We start from the raw sequence: 24,751 nt of genomic DNA on the forward strand, positions 1-24,751 counted from the left end.
CCTTTGAGGAGGACCAAAAGCTTAACAGATCTCATCTTGGCCCTCAAAATGTTGTTATGAGGAGAAGTAGAAACATGTTTATTCTTCTCCTTGAATGGATAGAAAAATTATGGGAAAGATAGAACACCAAACTTTCCAGGGCAAAAGCCAATGAAGAATTTACATGTCACAAATCAGTGCACAATTCATAAGGCTCAAAACACCACCAAAAATGAATTAGGAGGAGAATATTCTTTGCAATTCATGAACTACTTTGGGTGGAAAAAGTCAAGATGAAAGTGATACGGCTTTGGATGTGAATTTTTAAAGTCACTGCCTTGAACGTGTTATATTTAGAAATGCAATTTAAATTGCCACTGCTTCTATATAGAGATGGTCCTATTCTGAGACCATCTTTTAATAGGAAAGAAAACACAGGCTGTCCGTGGGGGCTGGCTATGTTTGGCCCTGAATCCAGCCTCAGTCTTGAAGGAACATTTGCACTCTTATGAAATTTCCTTTTGAATCCAACTGGGTCATAGATTAATGGGTATGGAAATACTTTTTCTGCATTAAAAAAAAAAAAGAAGTCAAAACTAAAGCCTAAGTGAGATTGTAATGCATTTCTTATCAAGTGAAAAGCAAAATAACTCTGGTTGCTACAGACAGATACTTGGTATACAAACACACAAGACATTCCTCAAAGCGACACCATACAGCAGATATAATTAAAGAGCGACCTCCCGCTTGTCCCGATTCTTCCTTTTCCTAAAAGGTTTAAAAATACATTTTCTAGGAATTGAAAGTCTGGCCTTGAACAAGTCTGTGATACAATCTTAAATCTGGCAAGTCAAACTTTGTTAATGGGCAGGGGAATGCTTCCTTGTAATTGTAATTTATGAAACAAAACGTAAGGCTGGCTCCCTCACAAACAGCCTGCCCTCATCATCCACCAATGCCTCACCTCACTGCATGTTCTGGGTCCCCAAACCGTTCTAAGCGTGACCCTAACAGGTGGCACAGACATGACTTTTATTTTCCTTCATTCCTAAGAAAGTCCCCTAATAAAATTCCTTTGCTCTCCAATTCCTTCTTTCCCATGCAAATCAATCATCAGACCCCCCAAGGATTGCTTTTTCTTTTTTTCAAGAGAAAAAATTCCACTAGTTCCACCAGGTCAAGTCTGATCAGTCTTTTTTGCAACTCCTCCAACTATCCCTCCCCCCAGCCCCCCCCCACCACCTCCGCCATGTGGTTTCAACTTGAAAATGCCCTGGGGAAGCTCCCCTGACATCAGCTGTGGGGCATCCTGGAGGCTGTCTGCGCATGCTTCTGATTTCCCACCAGCCCCACCCACGTGTAGGAGGTCTGGGCCAGGGCAGCTTCTGGAAGGGCAAAGCCAGAGAATCAACACCTCCGGGGACCCCACCTCCGGAGAGTCGTGGTGCACGTGGCTAAGGGGACAAGGCCATTCGAATCATCCCCATAGCAAGACAGTGGGCTAGTCAAAGGCTTCAAAGTTATTAAGACAAACATAAAAGGTGTTTATTATAAGGGAAGATGGGGTGTCAGACAACCTGGGGTGCAGCTGGGCCTCGGTGGTGAGTAAATCTGGGCTGTTAACCCTGTTAACCAGGTCACGCTGCGACCACCCCATGTCAGCTGGCTGCAGGTGTCAGCCCTGGGCTCTGTGCGGCCTCAGTCCGCAGGGCAGGAGAGAGAGCACCTCATACCTGCAGAGTCTGCACACGTTCTCGTCTGGCCACATTCAGGACCTGGTATTTTTTTGGGCCGGTGTGAATGGCCAGGGCACCAAGAGCTAACATTTGTCCCACCTTTCTTGTGCCCCAGGCACCACTCTACCCACGTGGCCAGTCCTCGGGACACGCCAAGAAGTACTTACTATTCTCATTTTGCCAAGGGTAATCTGCGGCATAAGTTTTAATAATAATTTTTTGCGAAATTACGAAATGTACCCCCGGCTTCCCAGACAGAAAGCGGTGTGGCGGAGCAAGGATTCGGAGGCTGGGTGGGCACTGGCCTCCCGGGCCGCCTGGCCACTGCGTGCTGACTCCCGACAACAACCGGGCAGAGGAGCCCATTGGGCTCAGGCCCCATCAGGCCCCAGGACTCAGCCTGACTTCACTAACGTTCATTCATAATCGTCATTCTTGAAACACATAATGTGAACGTCACTTGTGTGAAGCAGAAATACAGAGAGCATGAGGAGAAGCATTAGTAATAGTTTTGGGGTGTTCAGCCCAAATGTCCATCAGCTGAGGAATGGATAAAGAAGATGTGGTTTACATACACAATGGAACACTACTTGGCAATGAGAAAGAATGAAATCGTGCCATTTGCAACAATGTGGATGGAACTGGAGGGTATTATGCTAAGTGAAATAAGTCAGTCCGAGAAAGACAGATGTCACAGGTTTTCACTTATACGTGGATCTTGAGAAACTTAACAGAAGACCATGGGGGAAGGGAAGGGGAAAAAATAGTTACAAACAGAGAGGGAGGCAAACCATAAACACTGAGAACAAACAGAGGTTGATGGAGAAGAGGGGAAAATGGGTGATGGGCATCGAGGAGGGCACTTGTTGGGATGAGCACTGGGTGTTCTATGTAGTGATGAATCACAGGAATCTACTCCCGAAGCCAAGAGCACACTGCACACACTCTATGTTAGTCAACTTGACAATAAATTGTATCAAAAAAAAAAAAAAAAAAAAAGACTTTGAACTCTAGAGGGTGGAGAGGGTATAGAACATTAATGGCATACTCTGTCCACTGCTCTGGGGCACTGTTCACTGACGTGAACCCCCATCGTTAAAATAGGAGTTGGCTGGGGGCGCCTGGGTGGCTCACTCGGTTGAGCGTTCGACTTCGGCTTGGGTCATGATCTCACGGTCCGTGAGTTCGAGCCCCGCGTTGGACTCTGTGCTGACAGCTCAGAGCCTGGAGCGTGCTTCCGATTCTGTGTCTCCCTCTCTCTCTGACCCTCCCCCGTTCGTGCTCTGTCTCTCTCTGTCTCAAAAATAAATAAACATTAAAAGAAATTTAAAAAAAAAATAGGAGTTGGCTGTTTCATAGTTCGTTACAATGGTACCGATCTGTTTACTCAGATATCTGTTTGTGCCTGGTGATGGGTTTTTTCTCACTTTAGCATTAGCAAATCAGCATTAGCAAATGCCTGAGCATTTTTAACTATACACTTCAGTCCCCATTGGATGTGGAGCAAAAGGGGGAAAGCTGGGGACCAGGCAGCCACTGTCCTACAGAGAAAAGAGCCCCAGTAAAACCAGAGCCAGTAAGTATTCCGTGACTCATACTGGGGTATATATAAGGATCCAAAACATTTTAGAGAAGGCGGTAGAGGCGATAAGCAGCAACCAAAAGGTCAAATAATTCCTAACAGATGACTACCAGAATGCTACTTGGCTTCAGCTAAGGTCATGATCCCAGGGTCGTAGGATCGACCCCAGCTTCAAACTCCATGCTGAGCGTGGAGCCTGCTTAGGAATCTCTCTGTCACTCTGCCCCTCCCCTGCTCCTTCTCTCTCTCTCTAAAAATGAAACAAATAATAAAATAAGATGCTACTTGAGTCTAAATATGGCAGAAATTTGACAAGTTACTTTAAAATTAAAAAGACATAGGCAAAAGAGTTTCTGTAAGCTTAGTTTATAATTTAATTTAGTTTATAATTTAATTTCACAGAATGATATATTTTGGGGCCAACTTCTTCGCTTTCCCGTCTGTGAATCTTGACAAATGGGTCAATGCAGTTGTCCAACCAAGGAGGCAGTGAAATGGACATCAAATGGTGCCCAACGTGCCATCCACTCTGCCACCCTTCTATTTTACGGTTTCCCACTACCTCAGCATTTCCCCCAATGACAGTGACCGACAGAGGGAAGGGTGATCACTTAAGTTCTGCCCTGATTTCATGGCAGAAATTAAGTATAAAAGCATTCAGAGAAGGCAATTTGGAGTGGCTCATGCTTTAAAGAATACTATTTTTTTGAGCAAAGGAAATACACAACTGAAGAGATAAACCTAATTTAATTTTCAGTCGAGAACCACTAAGATTCAGTTGACCTTCTTATTTCTAAGATTGAGGACTGAGAAAAATTTTTATAGGTCATTTAATATCATTCCTCTGACAGACACTACCCCCACCTAGGTGATCAAGGTCAACACCAACAGCAGTTAAGTCACGTAGACAGTACATAGCCTCAACGTGATGTGATGAAAATGGCTTTTCCCCTCAATGGTCTTGCTCCCAAAATTCTATAACCCCGGTCTAATCATAAAATAGACATCAGATAAATCCCGACTGAGGGGCAGTCTACAAAATCCCTGACCAATACTCCTCAAAACCGTCAAGCTCATCAAAAAATAAGGAAAGTCTGAGAAGCTGTCATGATAACTAAACATAATGTGCTATTCTCGATGAGGTCCTCAAACAGAAAAGGCACATCAGGTTAAAACTAAGGAACTCTGAGTAAAATATGGACTTTGGTTACTAACAATGTATCAATATTGGCTCACTACTTGCGACAAATGTCACAACTGGATGCAAGAGGTAAATAACAAGTAGGGGAACTGGGTGTGGGGTATGTGGGAACTCTCTGTACTATCTTCCCAAGTGCTCTGTACCTCTAAAGCTGTTCCAAGATCGGAAGCGTATTCGCAAAAATCATTCCCGATGATTTTGTATATAACAGGAAGTGGTACCAAATGTCCTCTCTGTATAGTTGCCGTAGTTCACCGAGGAGAACACATAACAAGATACAGCCCTTGCTCTTTGGAGTTGGTACTGTAAGCAACGAAATGATAACTACGCCAAGTGGAAGGAGACAAGGAAAGAAACATTTACAGAGGACTGAGTCACTCGAGGCCCTGCGCCGGGCTCATTACATGTATTGTCCAATCTGCTCGTTCACCAAATCCAACTGAGGCTGCTCTTGTTCACAGTTTAGCCGTAAAAAAGTTGCTAAGACTCGTCAAGTGCTTCCACCGTACTATCAGATACTGTGCTGAGCACCTGAGCACCTTATCTTGTCCAATCCCCTTATGCTCCTCTGTCATGATTTCCTCTCTCACAGACGAAAAACCTGAGATGCAGAGAACTAACTTGCCCAAGATCTCATACTTTGTACATGGTCAGGCTGGATTCAAATCCCTAAATCTGCATGCCACCCCAGCGTTTGTCATGTATCATTTGAGATCACCACCACTGTCATCCCCTGTCGGGGGGAGGGAGGGCGGTGAATGCAGATTCCCAGGCGCTGCCTCAGCCACCCCAACTCAGAATCCCTGCTGCTGCTGGGAAAGACACCTGAGTCTGGCTCTGTGCAGGAGATGCCAGTTTTCTGCTGCCCCTTAACGTATCCTACTGAATTTTGCTTCCCGGGTGATCATCAGTGGTTGCTGTTGGTTAGACCTGTGCACAGATCTGGGTACGCCAGTTAAAAGCTTCCTCGTCGGGGCGCCTGGGTGGCGCAGTCGGTTAAGCGTCCGACTTCAGCCAGGTCACGATCTCGCGGTCCGTGAGTTCGAGCCCCGCATCAGGCTCTGGGCTGATGGCTCGGAGCCTGGAGCCTGTTTCCGATTCTGTGTCTCCCTCTCTCTCTGACCCTTCCCCGTTCATGCTCTGTCTCTCTCTGTCCCAAAATAAATAAAAAACGTTGAAAAAAAAATTAAAAAAAAAAAAAAAAAAAAAAAAAAAGCTTCCTCGTCCATCCACTGCTTTATTGCCAGTCTGATCCTCAGATGCTGCCAGTATCCACCTGAACCATCACTTTTTAAGCTCTGCTAGACCTGTTTTCTTTTATAACCAGACACATCTCTTTCAGGCCCAGGGTCTACTGTACCGTATCTATCAGCACGTCATTAATTCTGCATTTACATCTGAAATATACAGTGTTATGCAAAACTGTGACTTCTATTTTGCTATCTTCTGGTTTTAACAACTTGCTCAAAATCTGCCACCTGTGTTCTCCAGAAGGAAACAAAAAAAAAAGAAAAGTCGGTCAATCACTCTCAGAGCAAGAAGTGTCTGAATTTATTAATAACCCCTCCCCCTACAATGTACAAAACAATGTCATTTCTGGAAAGCACTTTGGTCCATCTGATGACCGGGGCTGGCGTCGGCAGCAGGCTTGAGAGCCATCTCTGCGCCCAGCCTTGGTCAGCTCCCCTGACCATCTCCTTTCTGAGGTCTGCACATTTATAAACTGGAGACAATAAATTTGCCTTCTAAATGCCTACATGGTTCAGTCAGATTGCAAGAGGAAACATTTTGCAGCTACCGTATTTTCTCTCCCCACCAGAACTGTTAAAAAAAAAAAAAAAAAAAAAAAAAAAAAAAGCCAAATCAAATCAGGGACTAATCTACTTAGAAATCGGTGTACAAGAATTAATAAACAGGTGTCTGGCTATGTCTTACTATGACAGCAAGAGAAGTCATTTCTTAACTCCCTCACTATGACACGCTTGCTTGGGGGAAAGGAATAGCTACTTGACTGAGTCCTCGAGGAGCTAGACCAACATAGACAATATAACTCCAACTTAGAGCGATGACATAGGGTTGTTGCTAACAGACTTGACAAATCCACAGGGATTATGCAGCTGTATTCACCATCCACCTTTACTAGCATGTTCTGCATTATTGCTGAAGGTACATGCGGGAAATGAATGTTTAACAGCACGTAACACCCCTCCCCCAAGTCACCCAGAAAAACGGTGACACTGAGGTGTCATCACTAGAAAGGAGGGTTTATTTACTGAAGCAGAAGGGGAGGACGTGGCATCTAGGGTGGGCTCGAACAAAAAATTTCAGAGTTCCACATCTCTGCTCACTCCAGCTAACCCAGATTTCTGACGATAATCACAACAATACATCTTAATACCCTAATTATGCTGCTTCTACTCATCTTGACATTCAGACTCTGGAATAAAAAGAAGATGTATTATATGTAAACCAATTACGGGGAACAGAGGAATTTAACAAGATAGCAACGTATGCCATGTGATCGTCCAATTATAAGCTTTTCTTAATTACTATGAGCTAAACATGAGCTATCACAGATTTAAAAGCAGTCCTAAATCCTGGATATGAATTTTTTAAAAGCACAATGGAGCTAAGATCAAGCTTCCTTTCTCCGGTTTTCTTGGGGGCTCACAGCTCACCCTAACAAAGAAGAGAAAGCCCTCTAAGAGCTGAGAGGTCCACCGGGCAGGGGATTAGACCAAAGGCATGCGGTAGCCAGGGTACCTGCAGGGACAGTGCCGGACCCTGTCACTTAGCATCCTGCAAGGGAAGGGCGGCTGGGTCAGAGGAAGCTATGTGTGATTCAGAGCTCACGGAAGGATGCCGGAGCACCAACAGGTCAGTATCGGCGAACCCAGCGTCTCAGTTCTAAATGAGCCCAAAATCATGTGGGAGAAAAGTAACAATACTCTCGAAAATGTGGACTAGGAGGAGATCAGCTTCATGTAAAGAGAATAATGGTTCATGCTTACACAACTGACATTACCAATAACGATAGCTCCCACTTACTAAGCAATGTCTATGTTCCAGGCACCGTTTTAAGGAATTTAAACAGATTATTTAATCCCGACAGGCATTTTTATCATCCTTATTTGCATGCAGAGAAACAGAGACATGGCAAGTACATGTATCTTCTTCTGAGTTCAACGTTCAAGCGGAGGAACCAGGAAACAAAAGCAGGCAGTCTGACTGCAGAGCCCGGCCTTCCCACACTGGGCTGCATGGTCTACCCTGACATGAGTCCAGCGGGACAGAAAAGACCCTCGCCACCCTGTACACCCCCCCCCCCCCACCACTGCCACTCACACCACGCTCTCAGATCTAGCCTGAAATCGGCAACCATGCATTCATATTTCTATGTATATATTCAATAGATGCACATTGATATATATTTTGCCTCTTGGACAGATTTTGTTCCCCTCTCTTCAACACAAGCAGACGAGACAAGCTACTTGCCTGTTATTCGAAACTTACGTGTATTGGCGAGGCGGGGTCGGGCTGAACGCTCTAGAACACAAATCAGAAGTGTCTGTGTCATCATCTCATGATTTCAAGGATACATTAGTGATGGTAAGAATTAGATGTGGTCTTGCCTTTAACAGGGAATACTGGCAGCTGGCCATGACAAGGCAGAAGAGGAGCACCCACATGTCTTTGCAAAAGCCTTGGTTCAAGGTCAGAAATCCGAGTAGGGAAACCAGGACAATGAGTAAAACTGCCAGCACATTTTCCTTGACATCTTCAGTTCTGGGGAAAATAAATAAGAACCAAGGAAGTAAAAAGTGAGTCTGTTCCTAAAGATAATACCTGAATGCTTCTAAAATGACTGACATGAACAGAACAGTTTGGCTTTTTAAGCTTTTGAAGCATGCCTTTATATGTGGTAACAGCATTTTAAGGCTTCTTTCTTTCTTTCATTATTCTTGTATTTTATAAGCGAAATCCCTATTTTAATCCCGAACTTCTGTTATTGGAAGAAACGAAATATAACTCCATGAGTCTCTTTGATCACTAAACTGGGTTTCCTGGGGGGAGAACAATTAACTATTCCACCTATGATAGTGAAATGTCTTTCAGACGAAGAGCTGTGCTGGTTCCTTTAAGTGTGGCGGGCGGGAGGTGGGGGGAGGCAGAGGAGGTGCCTTATCACCTGGCTGAAGCAGGAAACCCCTCCTCGATACAACCTCCTCAGCCAGAATCCCCTTCCAGTTTCAGGAGCTGGAGAGCTGACGTGTAAGAGGGTCTGACTGAGGTGTGTTGTGACCACAGTCTCACTGGGACCGAGAGGGACCTTTGCATAAGAGGTGTGCCCATCCGGAGGTGGGCATGCTGTCGCTGGGTGTGAAGGTAGACAGGGTAAGGGAGCTTTAAGGTGCCGAGACAAGGGGATGAAGGCTGGATCTTGGAGGCTAAGCAGAATGGGGGAGGCAACAAGGGCAGAGGAGGCTGCTAGGCAGGAGAAAGCGGACGGGCCCAAGTGCTTGGTATAGCTTGGCATTGGCAACGTTTGAGGATGGTCAGTGGCTGGGACTATGACTTTAGAGGTGAAAGGCTTCTATGGGAGGAGGCTTTACATGGGAGGGCATAGCGATGGGTGGAAGAGGCTGAAATGGAGCAAGGGAGAATGGTGTGGCCACAACGTCAGGAGTTCAGATGGGTCATTCCCAAGAAAGCTGAGCATATTGGTTTTTTTAATGTTTATTTATTTATTTTGAAAGAGAGAGAGAGCATGAGTGGGGGAGAGGAGCAGATGGAAAGAGAGAGAGAGAGAGAGAGAGAGAGCGAGCAAATCTTAAGCAGGCTCCACGCTCAGCACAGAGCCCAACACGGGGCTTGAACTCACGAACCGTGAGATCATGACCTAAACTGAAATCAAGAGTCGGATGCTCGGCCGAGTCATCCAGGAAGCCCAAGAATGATACGCATATTTTTTTACCTCGCCAATTGTCGCTCAGGAACATACCGATCTGTCCCATTAAATGATTTTCAGAACGGGACAGGTATCTACTGTACTCCTGGCAAGCAGGCACTCCTGTGTTTTTCCAAATTAATATACTTTATTTTGTAAGAGCAGTTTCAGATTCACAGCAAAAGTGAGGGAAAGTACAAAGAGTTCTCGCATAGCCCACCCCGCAAACACGCGCACACACACACACACACACACCCGCCCCCTCCCCATCGACATCCCCCACCAGAGTGGTACATTTGTTACTATCGACCAACCAACATTGACACATTGTTATCAACCAAAGTCAGGAGTCTACATTATGGTTCATTCTTGGTGTTGTACATTCTATGCGTTTGGACAAATGTGTAGTGAAATGTATCCACCATTACAGTATCATGTAGATTATTTTTACTGCCCTAAAAATCCTTTTCTGCCTATTTACCCTGCTTTCCCCCAACCTCTGGCAACCACTGATCTTTTTATGTCCCCACAGATTTTCCTTTCCAGAATGTCATACAGTTGGAATCATACAGCAGGTAGCCTTTTCAGGTCAGTTTCTCTCACTTAGTAAGATGCATTCAAGCTTCCTTCATATCTTTATATGGCTTGATAGCTCATTTCTTTTTATCACTGAATACTATTTTAGTATATGGAATACATCCATATGGTGTATGGATGTACCATGGTTTACCCTTTCACCTATTGAAGAACAACTTGGTTGTTTCTGAGTCTTGGCAACTATGAATAAAGCTTCTATAAATATCCATATGTAGGTTTTTGTGTTAGCCAAAGCTTTCAACTCATTTGCACCAAGGAGCATGACTGCTGGGTCCCATGGTAAGAACATGTTCAGTTTTGCAAGAAGCCACCAAGCTATCTTCCAAAATGGCCTTGCCATCTTGGATTCCCTCTAACTATGAAGGGAGTTCCTACTGTTCCACATCCTCGGCTACACTTGGTGTGGTTGGTGCTTTGGATTTGGCCATGCTAATCAGGGTGCAGTACATATCACTATTGTTTACCTTTGCAATTCCCCAATGATACGACGTGGAATGTCACTGCATATGCTTATTTGCTACCTGTATATCTCCTTTGGTGAGGTGTCTGTTCATACCTTTTGCTTATTTTTTAATCAGACACTTGAGATGTTTAGAAGCAAGACGCATAGAATGTGAAGAACTCAGATATTATCATGCTCAAGTTGAAAGTTAAAAGAAAAAAAAAACAACTCCTGGGGGGACCAAGATTCCTCCTTTGGTGGAAAGGAAAATTTATGGGATTTTTTTTTTTTGTTTTCCACTATGTGCTTTTTATAGAGCTGAATATATTTTGTTAGTTCAGGTCCATAAAATCCGTTATGTAGTTTTTAGTGTGCTCATAACATTTCAATGTATACTTAAAGATATCTAAAGCTTAGGAAAATTTTTTTTAAATCAAAAATTTCAGTTAAATGACCAGACATTTTTCCTATTTAGGGGGGAAAAATAACGTTCCTGAAAAATATTCCCCCCCACCACCGGTTTCTCCCCCAGCACGACTCCATTCCTCTGCCCCAGCACCCCATGACTCCACTCTCACGGCTCCTTATGCATCTGTATTTCAATATCGGGTTAAAAAGTTTACTCACTGGGCAAGGAGTTCTGTGATTGAGGCAGTACAGATAAGTCAGAAAGATTTATCTGGCAGAGGCTGACAAGATGCACTGGAGAGGAAATAGAGCAGAGTGGGATAAACAACACTCCAGGGGAGAAGGAACGAGGGCCTGAGAGGGCAGTGGGAAACTGGAGAGGCAATGTGATGTCAAGACACAGCACAGAGCAGGGCAGAAAGGAATGGATTGTGCACAGTGAAAGGCTGGCTGAAAGAACAAAGAAGGTCTCAAGATTTCAATGTGGGGAAGAAAGGATCATGGCAACATCAACGGCAGAAGTTGGGAAGGGGAGCTGGTTTGCGAAGGGAGGTTGATTTGTTTGGTCACTCAAGAGGGCTCAGCACTGCTCCAGAGGCTTGGAATACATCACTGAGCAGAACTTTTGGAGCTTTCCTTCCAGAGGGCCATGGCATGAAATAAGTAATACGCACACTGCATAAGGATATTAGACAGCATTCGAGGATGATTCACGCAATCAAAAAATGATCAGAACAAGGTGAGAAGAACTGTGGCGGTGGGGGTGGGGAACTGCTGTAATTTTAAGCAGGAAGGTCAGGCTAAGCCCCACAGAGAAGTGCTACTTGAAAGGCGAGGGGGATGGCCACGCAGATATCTGAGAGGAGAGGAGAGGGAACAGACAATGCAAAGGCCTCAAGGCTGGAGGAACGCCTGGCTTGGTGAAGAATGGCAGGAAGACCAGTGTGGGTGGGAAGGAGTCCATGGCAGTAGCAGGAAGTGAGGTCAGAGAGCAAAGCAGTGGCTAGATCATGGGGACTCTGAGGCATTCTGAGCACTTTGGCTTTCATTCATGAGTGAAATGGGGGGCACCGCAGGGTGGTCAGCAGAACAGCACGTTACAATATTGTACAGGGAGGGGGGCACCTAGGTGGCTCCATTGGTTAAGCGTCTGACTCTTGATCTCTACTCAGGTCGTGATCTCATGGTTCGTGGGATCGAGCCCCATGTCAGGCTCTGTGCTGACAGTGCAGAGCCTGCTTGGGATTCTCTCTCTCCCTCTCTGCCCCTCCCCACCCCGTCTCTCTCCAAATAAATAAATAAACTAAAAAAAAAAAAAAAAAAACAGTGCACAGGGAGAACAGGTAGAGGCAGGAGATGCTATTGCAGTGGCCCTGATGAGAGACAAAGGTAGCTCAGACAAGGGTGGTCACATGAAAGGTGGGAAGATGTAGCAGATACATCTGGAGAAACAGTGAACACGATTCCCTGTGAGAGGCTGACTGAGGGTGTAAAAGAAAAGAAGATACAAGGTTGACTCCAAGATGTTTAACCTGAGAAATTAGAAGGATGGGGTTGTCGTCAGCTGAGGTGGGGAAGACAGCTGGTGGAGCAGACGGGAGACGGGGCAGTGGTAAAGAACTCAGTTTTGGACTGTGGTCATGAGATGTCAGGCTGGTAGATGGAGAGACAAGTCTGCAATTCAGGAGGTAGGTCCAAATCTTAGTTGTTGGCACCTCGGCAGTATTTAAAGCCATGAGACTAAATGCAATCACTAAAGAAAAGAGGGTAGACAGAGAAAGAAAGGAGACCGAGACCACGGGCCGTGAAGCACCCAAAATCAAGGGGGTCAGGAGGCAGAGGCTACCTGCACGGGTGACTGTCTCGTGAAGCAGTAACCAGCTAGGCAGAAGGAAAACCAAGAGAGGGCTGGATGCTGGAAGCCAAGAGAGGAAGCATACCAAGGAGGAGGATCGACTCTGTCAAAGGTGGTAAATGGGTCTAGTAAAATGATGACTGACCAGTGAAGTCAACGGTGACCTTGACAAGTGCAGTGTTGGAGTCGGGAAGCAAACATATGGGTTTATGAGAAAATGAGAGAAGAGAGAAGACAAACAAGCACAGGCAGCTCTTCACGGAGTTTTGCTGCAAAAGAGCACAGAGATACCAGACAGTGGTTGGCGGGAAAGTGGGCCAAAAGGACTTTCGAGGATGGGAGAGATGAGAGCGTGTTCTCAAGATGGCGACACTGACAATGAGATTGTTTGAAGAGCATGAACGATTCTCCCCCTACTTGTTACGGGGCTGCCTCCTCGCCTTATATCTATCTTGGTTTGCATGTTTCCTCCTCAGGAAACACTTCCGCAACCACCTGTTCTGACATGGTGTCCCTTGTCCCCCACTTTCCTCTACCCCAGGCCTTTATGTGTGTCCTTCACGGCACCTATTCCACTCTATTTCAGCCTGTCTCATGCAGTAGAATACAAGGGTAGGGACCACACCTGTTCCACTCACTGCTCTGTTCTCAGTGCCCAGTGCAGAGCCTCACATGGAGCAGGTGCCTGCGGTTTGGGTGGTTTTTCCTTTTACTAAATTTGTTGAATTAATGAAAAAATGAATAAAACGATGCCCAGATGGGCAGCTTTTTATTTTAGCTTTTTATTTTATTTTAGATCGTAACTAGAGAAATGAAAATAAAACCTATGTGTTTTGCATGATGGGGTAATAGCAGAATAAAAAATGTATAAGAGAAAATAAAGGAGGTTAAGGACAAGTCCAAAAACACCTGAGTAGAATGAATGCCAAACCAAAAGCAAATAGGAGATGTTGAAATCACAGGAACCGTGAAGGTACAATCAGAGAATAAGGAAGTATTTTCAAGGAAAATCAGCCTGAGTTCCAGAGTAAAGTTGAAAATTATGAAGCAGAAAGCCTTAAGCTATGAGAGTTTATAGCAATGATTAGCTCAATTTCAGTGCTTTTAATTCACCAATTTCTTCTACTTCCTGCTCAACCCTTACGGTTTGTTTTTTATTATGCATAACTTCCTTATAAACTTTAATTTGGCAACTCAAGTTCATTAATCCATGGGGGATTTTAAATATAATGTCCCCCAATGAATGTCAAAAGGTAATTTATTGATGCCTTTTGGAATTTTACAATCATCATAAAAAATGTATTGTGTAAGTTCCTGCTTTCTTAAACAGGCCTTTCAGATCATAACTGTCCTCACAAAGAAGGTGAGCTGGCGAGGGATGCCATAATACAGCCCTACACTGTACTCAAGGCCATGCTGAAGTGGTGACTTCTCACTCCTAGAATCTGTATTGTCACAAAGCTCCCAGGTGATTCTGGTCCACGGTCCTGTTTGGGGAATACACTCTCCCTGCAAAGGTCCCAAGCTGCTTGGTTTTTCTAGGTTAGTGTTTGGGCTTTTCTTCTTCTGTGCTTGCTGTCAGTTCAGGCCTCATGTCGTCTGATCTCCCCTCTTAATTGACCGTGAACTGGAAAACCAGATCCCCACGTGTGCTGGGAGATGCCTGAAAGTAGGCTGATATGGGCTCTGAAAACAGGATGATTTCCCCTACGAATTAAGGGCCTAAATGTGTCTGGACTTGACAGCATCTACTTTGGCTACACTAATTTTATTTTATTTTTATTTATTTTTCTTCTTTCTGGGTTCTGGGCCACATTCCAGGTCATAATAACAGCAACAGCAGCTAATATTTAAAGGACACTTTCCATAGCTAATTTTATTTAAACCTCATAATCTCCCTGTATATAGATGATCCCCATTTAGCAGACAGGAAGCTGAGGAACAGGGAGGTTTCACAGTCATCCTTAGATCACAGCACGGGTAAGTGGTGGCACGGGGCTTGATCCCCAGGGGCTCCCTGTACCAGCTGAGCGACCCATGCCTAAGAACGTAATGCTGTCTCTACAAATCCCTTAACACTGAATTCAAACCCACTGCAACAGAAGCGATTAAAACTATAAAACTGTAAACTTTTTAAAACTGTAATAATCCTCATCATCCTTTTCCAGGCTTTAATTAGATTTTCAGTTAATCTGTTGCCACTAAGTGCATTTAAATAATGTACACCTAGAAATGTACAGAAACATTTGTTTTTAATATGAAGGGCTAACACGAGGTGGTCCAACTTTCAGCAATTCCTTTTAAACAGAAAAAGAAATTAATATTTCAAAAAAAAAAACCCTAAAACTAACTCATCTAACAGGATGTGTTATTTTGGATGATTCCAGTTATGTTTGAAATGTTCATCTTAAGTGTGTGCCTCTGGGGTGACGTAGTGTTGTTAGAAAAACCATTATAACTCCATTCCCTGACTTGTGGGTCCTGAAATTTACTGTTGTAATTTTGCATGACTATAGTTTTTTAGTAAGACATTACTATAACAATCAGTCACTGAGGGACCAACCATAGGATGGCAGGCAATCAGCTTTCCCACTGCCCCCACTAGCTGGCATTTAACTGTGAAACTCCACATTTGTTGATGACAGTGTCAGTAAAGGGATGTTGAATCTTCTTTTCTTTTTTAAATGTTTATTTATTTTTGAGAGAGAAAGAGAGAGTAAAGGAGCAGCAGAGAGAAGGGGACAGAGGATCTGAGGCGGGCTCTGCACTGACAGCAGAGAGCCTGATGCAGGGCTCGAACTCACAAACCATGAGATGGCGACCTGAGCCAAAGTCAGACGCTTAACTGACTGAGCCACCCAGGTGCCTCAAGCCATCTTCGATTTTCAAACCAACACTCCCATCAGAACTGCACAGCCCCTGAAGATGAAAATCCCATCCTTTGTATATCGTGAGGTCGGGGGCAGGGATGGATATGGGAAGTTCCCAACCCGGCCCCGTCTCCACCGTGCTTTAACTAACTGGACCTTCTCCCTCCCTCTTCTCCCTCCCCGCCCAGCGACTGCATCTCCAACCCTGCGTTTCATCTTCACAAACAATGGAAAGAAGAGACGAGAAAGAGTAAAGCGTTTAAAGGAGAGATTAATGTTCCACTTAGTGTATCTCAGACAAGAGTGAGAAGTAGCCTCAGCTGTTGAGGAGAAAAGCTAGAAATCACAGGGCTCCATCCGCCCTCCTCTCCCCCTGCCCGCATCCAGTCAGCCAGGCCCCACACTACCCATGAACCCCAAGCCCTCCTACAAAAATGTGGCAAACCGTGAATAGACCAACACATAATACTGTCCCCAGAGCCGACCTTAAATCTGAACAGTGTTCCCCCAATTCTCTAATCTCCTACTGTAATTGCTAAATTACAATTTCTCCAGTGGTCAAGATCTCACGGCTTCGCCTTTGGGTTTGCAGCACAAAAGGCATACCTCTTGAAAATGTTCCAGAGAACCTTAGCAAGTGGCAATTTCTTTTTTATAAGCATGTGAGTGCCCTGTTATGCCCCCATTGTGTCTTCTCCGTACGTTTGCATGCTCAGTGGCTTACCGATCAAGTAACGCCAACAAGGTAAGTCGATCATACCAGACTTTAATCCACTTGCCAGGGAAAATGATAAACTTGTAAAACTGCTCTCGGTTAAATTTTCCTTGTGTTGAAGAACATGACGAGTCTTCCAGATCCTGACTCAGATGCTTTTACATACCAAAAGAAACAACAGAGAAAGGGTTTCATACTGACATGTTATTGTCATAAACGTACCTCATAATAAAACAGTATAGAAAGCAGATGTTCAAATTCTGAAATGTAAACCAACATATTTCATTAAAAAGGGTACTATAAGAGAAAGATAATGATCAACAAAAAGGGTCTTTCTTACCAACACACTTCCATTCCATTATAATGTACCATTAAATTTATGCTACTCCCATCAAAACACTGATGTTAATCAAGGCCAAGAAACTGCCATGAAAATAGTTCTCATAAAAGATCAGAATTTAACTAAAGATCTTAAATGGATTAATTTTTTAAAGATATGTTATTTAATGCAACATCAGAATAAATATTTAAATTTTACTAAGAGTAAAAAAATTTTCATTGCCAATTTTGTAGGTCATTGGTGAGGCCTGATATAAGAAAAAACGGAAATATCTATAGAAAAAATCTAAACCAATAAAATAGAAACAGGAAAATTTAATTCCAGATTCAAAATGTTTTAAGCCCAGATTCATTTCTGGTTGGCTCTAATCTTGTGGAGAAGAATTTAATTTTGAAAAGAAAATTCCTCTTCATTGATTCGTCTAACATACTTAATGAGTAACTCTTCTGAGCCTGGCACAAGGTTGGGAATAGGAAAATAAAAAAGAATACGGTGGACTCAGTCTGTGGCAGCCTATTGCCTGTACAAAGACACCTCTTAGACATTCAACTGTCTCACAGACTCAAAACCAGATGCTGAATGCATGCCAGGGCCCGACATGGGACTAAATCCCAGAAACCGTGAGATCATGACCTGACACAAAATCAAGAGTCAGATGCTTAGCCAATTGAGCCACCCAGGTGCCCCTAGGGTACCATGCTTTTTAAAAATGAATAGTTTCATTCAATATTGAATCAATGCAAACACATATCTTTTAAATGTATGTAGAGTATTAAAAAAACCCACGAACCCCAATTGAGTGAATAGCTGTGTGGCTATCACCCAGTATAACAAAAAGGGCATTACCGCTAGCATAGAAGTTCCCTGGGGGCCACACCGCGGACACCTCTCCTTCCCTATTCCTTCGGGGATCATCACTGTCCTGAGTTTGGTGTTTATCATTCCTTTTGTTTTCTTCTGTTTTACTCTGCTTATTACATCCACAACTTCTATACTGTTTATGTTTTTGAACCTCGTGGATATGAAACCACAGCCTATGTATGCTTCTGCAACTTGCCTTTGTTCCCTTCCATTCCACATTATGTTCCTGAGCCTGATCCATGCTGTTTTACAGCTGTGGCATCTATTTTCACAGTTGAATAATATTGCATTATACGGACATGCCATAATTTACTTATCTGCTTTACTGTTGGATATTTAGGGTCTTTTTTTTTTTTTCAAAAAAAATTTTTTTTACTATTACACTGCTATGAACATTTTTGGAAATGTCTCCTGGTACATATGTGCAAGGATTTCTTTAGAACAGACACCTAACATACACTTAGGAATGGAATTGCTAAGAATGCAAATGTTCAGCTGTACCACACGTTCAGCTTTACTAGGAAGCAAATGGACGCTTCCAGAAAGCGCACAAATGCAATTACTGGATATGGAAATGTTCAATTTACTAGAAAACACCTTGGAAAAATGAGATTTCTAAAGTGATCCTATCAGTCTGTACTCCCACTAACAGCAGACAAACATCGTGTCGCTCCCCATCCGCACCAACATTTGAGAGCATCAGGTACTTTTTAGTTGTTGCTAATCTGGCATATAAAATATTTCAAATTTATTCTAATTTGCATTTCCCTCATTATTAATGAAATTGAGCATCTTCATCCACTTTTAGTTTTTGGCTGCTTGTTTGTCTTTTATTAGCTTATATGTGTCTATGTGTGCATGTGTGTGTATATATGCATATATGTACCCATATGGTCAAGACCTTTATTAATCATGCGTGTTACAGATATTTTCCCAGTTTATGGCTTGTCTTTTCACTTTCCTTACGGTGTTACTGATAAACAGGTGTTCTTAATTTAAGTGAAATCTCATTTATCCATTTTTTCCTGTAAAGTACAAAAGTTTTGCACTTTTGGTACCTTGTTTATCAAATCCCTTTCTACCCAGAGTCGTAAGGGTATTTGATTATATAATTGTACTTAAAATTATATACTTTGCCTTTCACATTTAAGTTATGCATCTACCAGGGGTTTCTGTACATGATATGAGATAAGGGTCTGTTTTCTTTCCCATAAAGAACACTATTGTCACAGCGCCATTTACTAAAATGTTTGTCCCTTCCTCACCAGTTTGCCAAGGCACTAATGCCTGTATCTGTGGGTTCTCTTAAACTTTAAATTTTAAATTATATTTGCTTTGTTGCTCTTCCCTTCATCTCCTCTGGAACTCTGACAAGGAGAACAGTAAACCTTCTTGTCCTGACCTCCATGCTTCTTTCTTTTTGTTTTTTTTATAAATTTCTTTTTTTTTTTTTAATGTTTATTTATTTAGAGAGAGAGAGAGAGAGAAGGAGAGAAAAAGGGAGGGGCAGAGAGAAAGGGAGAGAGGGAAGGAATCCCAAGCAGGCTCTGCACAGTCAGCACAGAGCCAGACATGGAGCTCGAACCCACGAATGGTAAGATAGTGACCTGAGTTGAAATCAAGAGACAGATGCTTAACCGACTGAGACACCCAGATGCCCCTGACCTCCACGCTTCTTAACCTTCTTTCCTATTTACCTCTTCATCTCTCAGTGCTACACGTACATAATTGTTTCAAATCTTACATGTCAAATCTCCCATTAAATCCCTTAAAGTTTTATTTTTATTATATATGGGCCATTTCTAGTATCTGGTGCTTTTTCAGATCTGTTTGGTCATTATGTGGCCTTTTGCTTCTGACATTTGCAATCCCTTCTTTTATTTCTTTTATACACGTGAAACATTCTTAATCCATATTCTGAATCTGATCATTACAACTTCTAAATCCACTGAGAGTGTGTTTCTGCTTTCTGTTGACTTTGCTGGCTCTTATTCATGGTCTCATGTTTTCTAATATATTTTATAACTTTTCACTTAATCGTATTTTCCTTGGATCTTTATTTGAATGAATTCCTTGACAGCAATATTAAAGCTGTGCTCTTCAGGATTAAAATTCGCCTTTGTTTCTGCTAGGCACGAGAATGCAATACCAAGCTGGCACCATCTTAACATAAACTCTTTGTGTGAGGTGTTTGGATCAGCCATGTGATCCAGGATGAAAAAGGGCTGCAAACCCACACCAAAGTTTGAGGCAGGCAGCTTTCTATGCAGTCCCCTTAGTGGGGATGGTGTTGACAGAGTGTGTTTAGTTAGTCCTAAGAGTAGGATGTGGCTTCTTGGAGTCCCAGATTAAGTGGAGAGGCTCCTGTTAGACTTGCCACATCGTGCTGTTTGCCATTCTCTGTGCAGAGGCCATTAAAGACAAAGCCCCCATCGATCTCCTTTGCTGTTGGCCATTGCTTTTCAGGAAGACTTTTCTGGACACCCCAGTTCCCTGTAGATCTTCTATTTCTAGCCTGTTTTTGTTTTTGATTTTTTTGCAATTGTGCTTAAAAACAAAAAAGCAACAACACAGAATTTACCATCTTAACCATTTGTAAGTGTACCATTCAGTAGTATTAACAATATCCATATTGTTATACAACAGATCTCTAGAACTTTTTCATCTTCCCAAACTGAAACTCCATCTCCATTAAATACTGACTCCCCATTCTGCGCCCAGCCCGATAACCACCTTCCTGCTTTCTATGTTTTTGACTACTGTAGGTACCACCAGTAAGTGGAATCATACAGTATTTGTCCTTTTGTGATTGGCTTATTTCATTTAGTATAATGTCCTCAAGGTTCATCTATGTTGTAGCCTGTGTCAGACTTCCTCCCTCTTTAAGGTTGAGTATTCCATTGTAAGGATGTACCACATTTTGTTTATGCGTTCATCTGTCGATGGACACTTGGGTCGCTTCCACCCCCTGGCTATTGGTAAGAATGTTGCTATGAGCATGGGCGTGGAAATATCTGTTTGAGTCCCTGCTTTAATTCTTTTGGATATATACCCAGAAGTGAAAGTCCTAGCTCATTCTAATCTGTACTTTTATTTGTTTGCTTTGGCTCTGTATTCTTCCAAACAGGATTTAAGATAGGCTGTAATTTCCTGTAGGCTGACTCCCATAAGACACAGGAGACTGGTAAGAAGGGCCGAGACCAGGAAAGGGATGAGGACAGTAAAGAAGACAGCCTTGGAGGGGGAGCTGCTATTGAAAGGTCGCACACATTTCTCCTTGAGTTATAAAGCAGAAGGTTATACTTGGGCCGATTTTTTTTCCTAATTCAGTGAAAGTCACTGGTGTCAAAGTGCCTGGCACGCATATGGGCAGTGCACCTGCTTCACTGGAGCCCACAGCAGAGCTCTCCGAGGAGGCCAATTTTACCACCTCTTTGTTCCCAGATGCTAATTCACTGACTCAGCTATGGAACATGAAGTTATTCAGATCATAAAATATTAAATCAAAAGGCCCTGCCAGGGACAGCTGGTCCATCATGAAGGCAGTATACAGGGTGGCCGCATACAGGACGGATTGGCTGTACTATTACAGGAAAGTGGAGACTGTAGTTGCTGCTTGTGTCTGGGATTCTATTCCAACATGAGAGAGACCTTAGTGGAAACTGCCTGGTGTCATGTCAGCAGGAAGAGCTTCTTCTGTTGATGACAATGGATTTGTGCTTTACAGTAAACCTCCCCCAACAAAGGGCATCCTTTTCCTTTATGCTCCATGGACAAAAAAATCCAGTAAGAAATATGTGCACAGGGTTACCACAGTTTACTGTTTTGTGGTCTGGGAATTCACGTACAATGGGGAAACAGGTCAAGGGCAAGCAGCAGCACAGAGGATAGCATTTTTCTGAATTATAAGAAAAATACTGTCCTTAAGTTGGGGTTTAATATTATATACGCTTTGCTGTTAGGGAAGGTCAGTATAAAAGAAATCACATGACGATTATGTCTACCTTTTGCAGAAGTTATTAAAGATTCTGGCATATTGTGCTATTCATTGCTGCTTAAATAAAAATCCTTGTTTAAAAGAATCTCAGAAGTCAATGCAAAGAAAAAATGATTTGGCTTCTATGTTAGTTCGCTAGGGTGGCTATAACGAAGTGCCACAGACTGGGTGGCTGAAACAATGGAGATGTTCTGAAGGCTGGAAGTCTGTGATCGAGGATTGGTTTCTCCTGAGGCCTTTCTCCTTTGCTTATTAATGGCCGTCTTCTCTCTGTGTCTTTACATGGTCTTTCCTCCAAGTGTAGCTGCATCCTGATCCTCTCTGCTTAGAAGGATACTGCCTGGGGCGCCTGGGTGGCTCAGTCAGTTAAGCGTCTGGCTCTTGACTTTGCCTCAGGTCATGATCTCAGGGTTCGTGGGTTTGAGTCCCACATTGGACTCTGGGCTGGCAGTACGCAGCCTGCTTGGGATTCTCTCACTCTCTCTCTGCACCCCCCGCCCGCCCCCGCCCCCCCCCGTCAACTTGTGTGCTCTGTCTCTCTCAAAATAAATAAATAAACTTAAAAAAAATGGATACCAGCCATATTGGATTAGGGCTTGACCCTAATGACCTCATTTTAACTTAATTACTTCTTTAAATTGCCTATCTCCCCAAACAGTCATGTTCTGAGGTACAAATCAGCCCATAACAACTTCCTTTATGAGAAACTAAGCTTCGTGGAATTTCATTTTTTGCCTTAGATACCAAGGAACCTCAGAGCTAAACTCTTCAGTGGATTAGAGCAATTATTCTCAGCCTGTTTTCTGGTACAAATTTCAAATTCAAATTTCTCTCATCATTTCAATCATTCATTTATTCTCTCATCCAACAAATACTTATTGTACGGATTATAGAGGCTGGATCCTATATGTAATACACGCTGAGAATTCAAAGGATAACAAGACAGAGTGGCTAGCTTAAAGGGGTTAAACAACTCCCCAGGGAGCGGACAAGCAAACCAGCCATGAGAACATGGTGACACTCACAAGTAGAAACGTCTCTATGTCTAGATATTTAGAAAAAGAGCGAGAAGTGAGGCATGGGAGGGTGTAAGATGGATAATGCTGCAGACAGTATGGAGTGAGGGGGTCTAGGGCAGAGCTCCCGGACAGCATCAGCAATGACGGGACTGGCTGGGGTAGGACTCACAATGGAGACGGAGAAGGCGTTCCATGTCTCTGATTTATGGGAAGGCACAGACGCACTGGCCAAAACGCTATTTCTGGCTCTGATTCATCAATTAAGCCTTGCCAAAAAACCACCATGTCACATTTCCCGGGAGATCAGGCAAGCAAGGTTTATCGTACTATTTCAAAAAAGAAATTATCAAAAATAGGGAGGGCGGGGCATAAGTTGAACACAAGCCCTTTTGGAGAAGCAAGGTAAATGCACTGCTCACCCTCCCCATATGGATCTGTATTTAAGTCAAGGCTCCCTTCATGAGTCTGAATTATCAAGAGCAACTTAAGTGATGATTAGCATACTCAGCTTAAGAAGGTAGGCAAGTATGTATATAATACATTCCAGAAATAATTTTTGGTAATATTAAAATACTTAAGAATGTAAAGGTCTACCCCTCTCCCCCAAGACACCTGAAAAGTTCTACTGTTCAAATAATTTCATCTTCTGGGGCACCTGAGTGGCTCAGCTTGGTTAAGCATCTGACACTTAATTTCAGCTCAGGTCATGATTTCATGGTTTGTGGGACTGGGCCCCACCTCAGGCCCTATGCCAACAATACAGAACCTGCTTGGGATTCTCTCTCTCTCCTTCTCTCTGCCCCTCTCCCAGTCTCTCCCTCTCTCCCTCTCTCCCTCTCTCTCTCTCTCTCTCTCCCCCTCTCTCTTTCTCAAAATAAATAAATAAATAACTTAAAATAACGGCACCTTCAAGAGTTCCATATAATTATTAAGAATTTTTATGATGTTAATCATTGCCACTGATTATATGGCATAATTTTGCCATATATTATCTCTAATCATCAAAACCTTGTAAGAAATACTCCACATAGGTGTTATTATCCCTATTTAAAATGTGAGAAACTGAGGCTCTGAGAGGTCAGATCACTTCCCCCAATATCGTACTCTAGGAAGAGGACCATTAGAGGCAAAAGCCTGGTTTCTTTCTGCAATCTCACTTAGGGGAAGCCAGGGGAATCCATAGCTCAGGCAGAGCTCACTTGGTAAGGTGAAAGCCATCTGGACAGCAAAACACTTCAAGAGACGACACGTCTGAGTCCAATCGTGAAGAAACGAATTAAAAACACCAATTTGAAGAGGAAGCCATCGGAAAAGGGACACTGACAAAAATAATTAAGATGGGTAATAACAGATGTCAAATAATTTGTTATTTAAAGGAATTTTAGAGTGAGATTTATGACCTCGAGCATGAACTGTGCTTAATAAAAGCTAAAATATAAATGAGGGCGTGTTACGTGGAGGAGAGTAAGTGACCGGGTCTACATGTCGACATCAGAACAGACATGTTCTGTCTGAATTTAAACCAGAGGCCTCCTCTGAAGGGCGGAAGTGTCGTGACAGCTCCTGAAGGTGGTGGAGGAACGAAGAAGATCCACAGGAAGTTAGTCCTGTGCGACACCAAGTGCCCTTCCTAAGAGCCGTCACACCCAGCGCTGGGAAGCGGAAAGGGACTCTGGTGGCACAGGTGGGCTTAGCAGAAATCGTGGCAGAGGCTGCTGGGGAGGGGGTGGACAGAACTCGAAATCCCAGTAGTGACCAAGGGACAAGGGAAAGGAGTGCTGGGCTGGGAGGGGTGCAGCCAACACCCCAAATACCAGGACCTTCTGCATTGGTTTCCACCTATGGCAAATCCAAGGTTAAATATTACCTAACCTCCAAGGTGTCCTACAAAGATAATGTGATCCCAAATGTGAGATGTACTGAGGTACCAAACGCGTGCCCTGCGCATACCTAGTGTTCCTAATCTGCTGATGGAATGCTGGTCAAATCTAGATATGAACAACACTTCGAGGGACAAAAAAGTATAAAACACACACGGGATACTATTATAACAGTGGCTCTTTTTAGCAGCCAAAATTCCAGGAATCATAACGAATCATGTATATTCTTACATTTGAAAAAAAAAATAAACTTCTGAACATGACACATGAGGAGTATGCAAATATTCATCTCTTAAGTCAAAATACACTTTCAAATAAATG

At 43.3% G+C, this 24,751-nt stretch overlaps 1 protein-coding gene across 1 annotated transcript in view; it reads right to left on the reverse strand.

The window, feature by feature from the left end:
* PCNX2 (pecanex 2) overlaps positions 1–24,751 on the reverse strand; it is a 300,170-nt gene that overhangs the window by 209,467 nt on the left and 65,952 nt on the right. Inside the window, exons 10-12 of the mRNA XM_078434220.2 lie at positions 16,343–16,488; positions 8,131–8,284; positions 8,012–8,044 (exon numbers count right to left, since the gene is read on the reverse strand). Coding sequence (XP_078290346.1) covers positions 8,012–8,044; positions 8,131–8,284; positions 16,343–16,488 — 333 coding nt within the window. The remainder of the gene's footprint in view (positions 1–8,011; positions 8,045–8,130; positions 8,285–16,342; positions 16,489–24,751) is intronic.

The sequence above is a fragment of the Panthera onca genome, chromosome D2, assembly GCF_046562875.1.
Source record: "Panthera onca isolate mPanOnc1 chromosome D2, mPanOnc1 haplotype 2, whole genome shotgun sequence".
NCBI classification, from domain to species: domain Eukaryota; kingdom Metazoa; phylum Chordata; class Mammalia; order Carnivora; family Felidae; genus Panthera; species Panthera onca.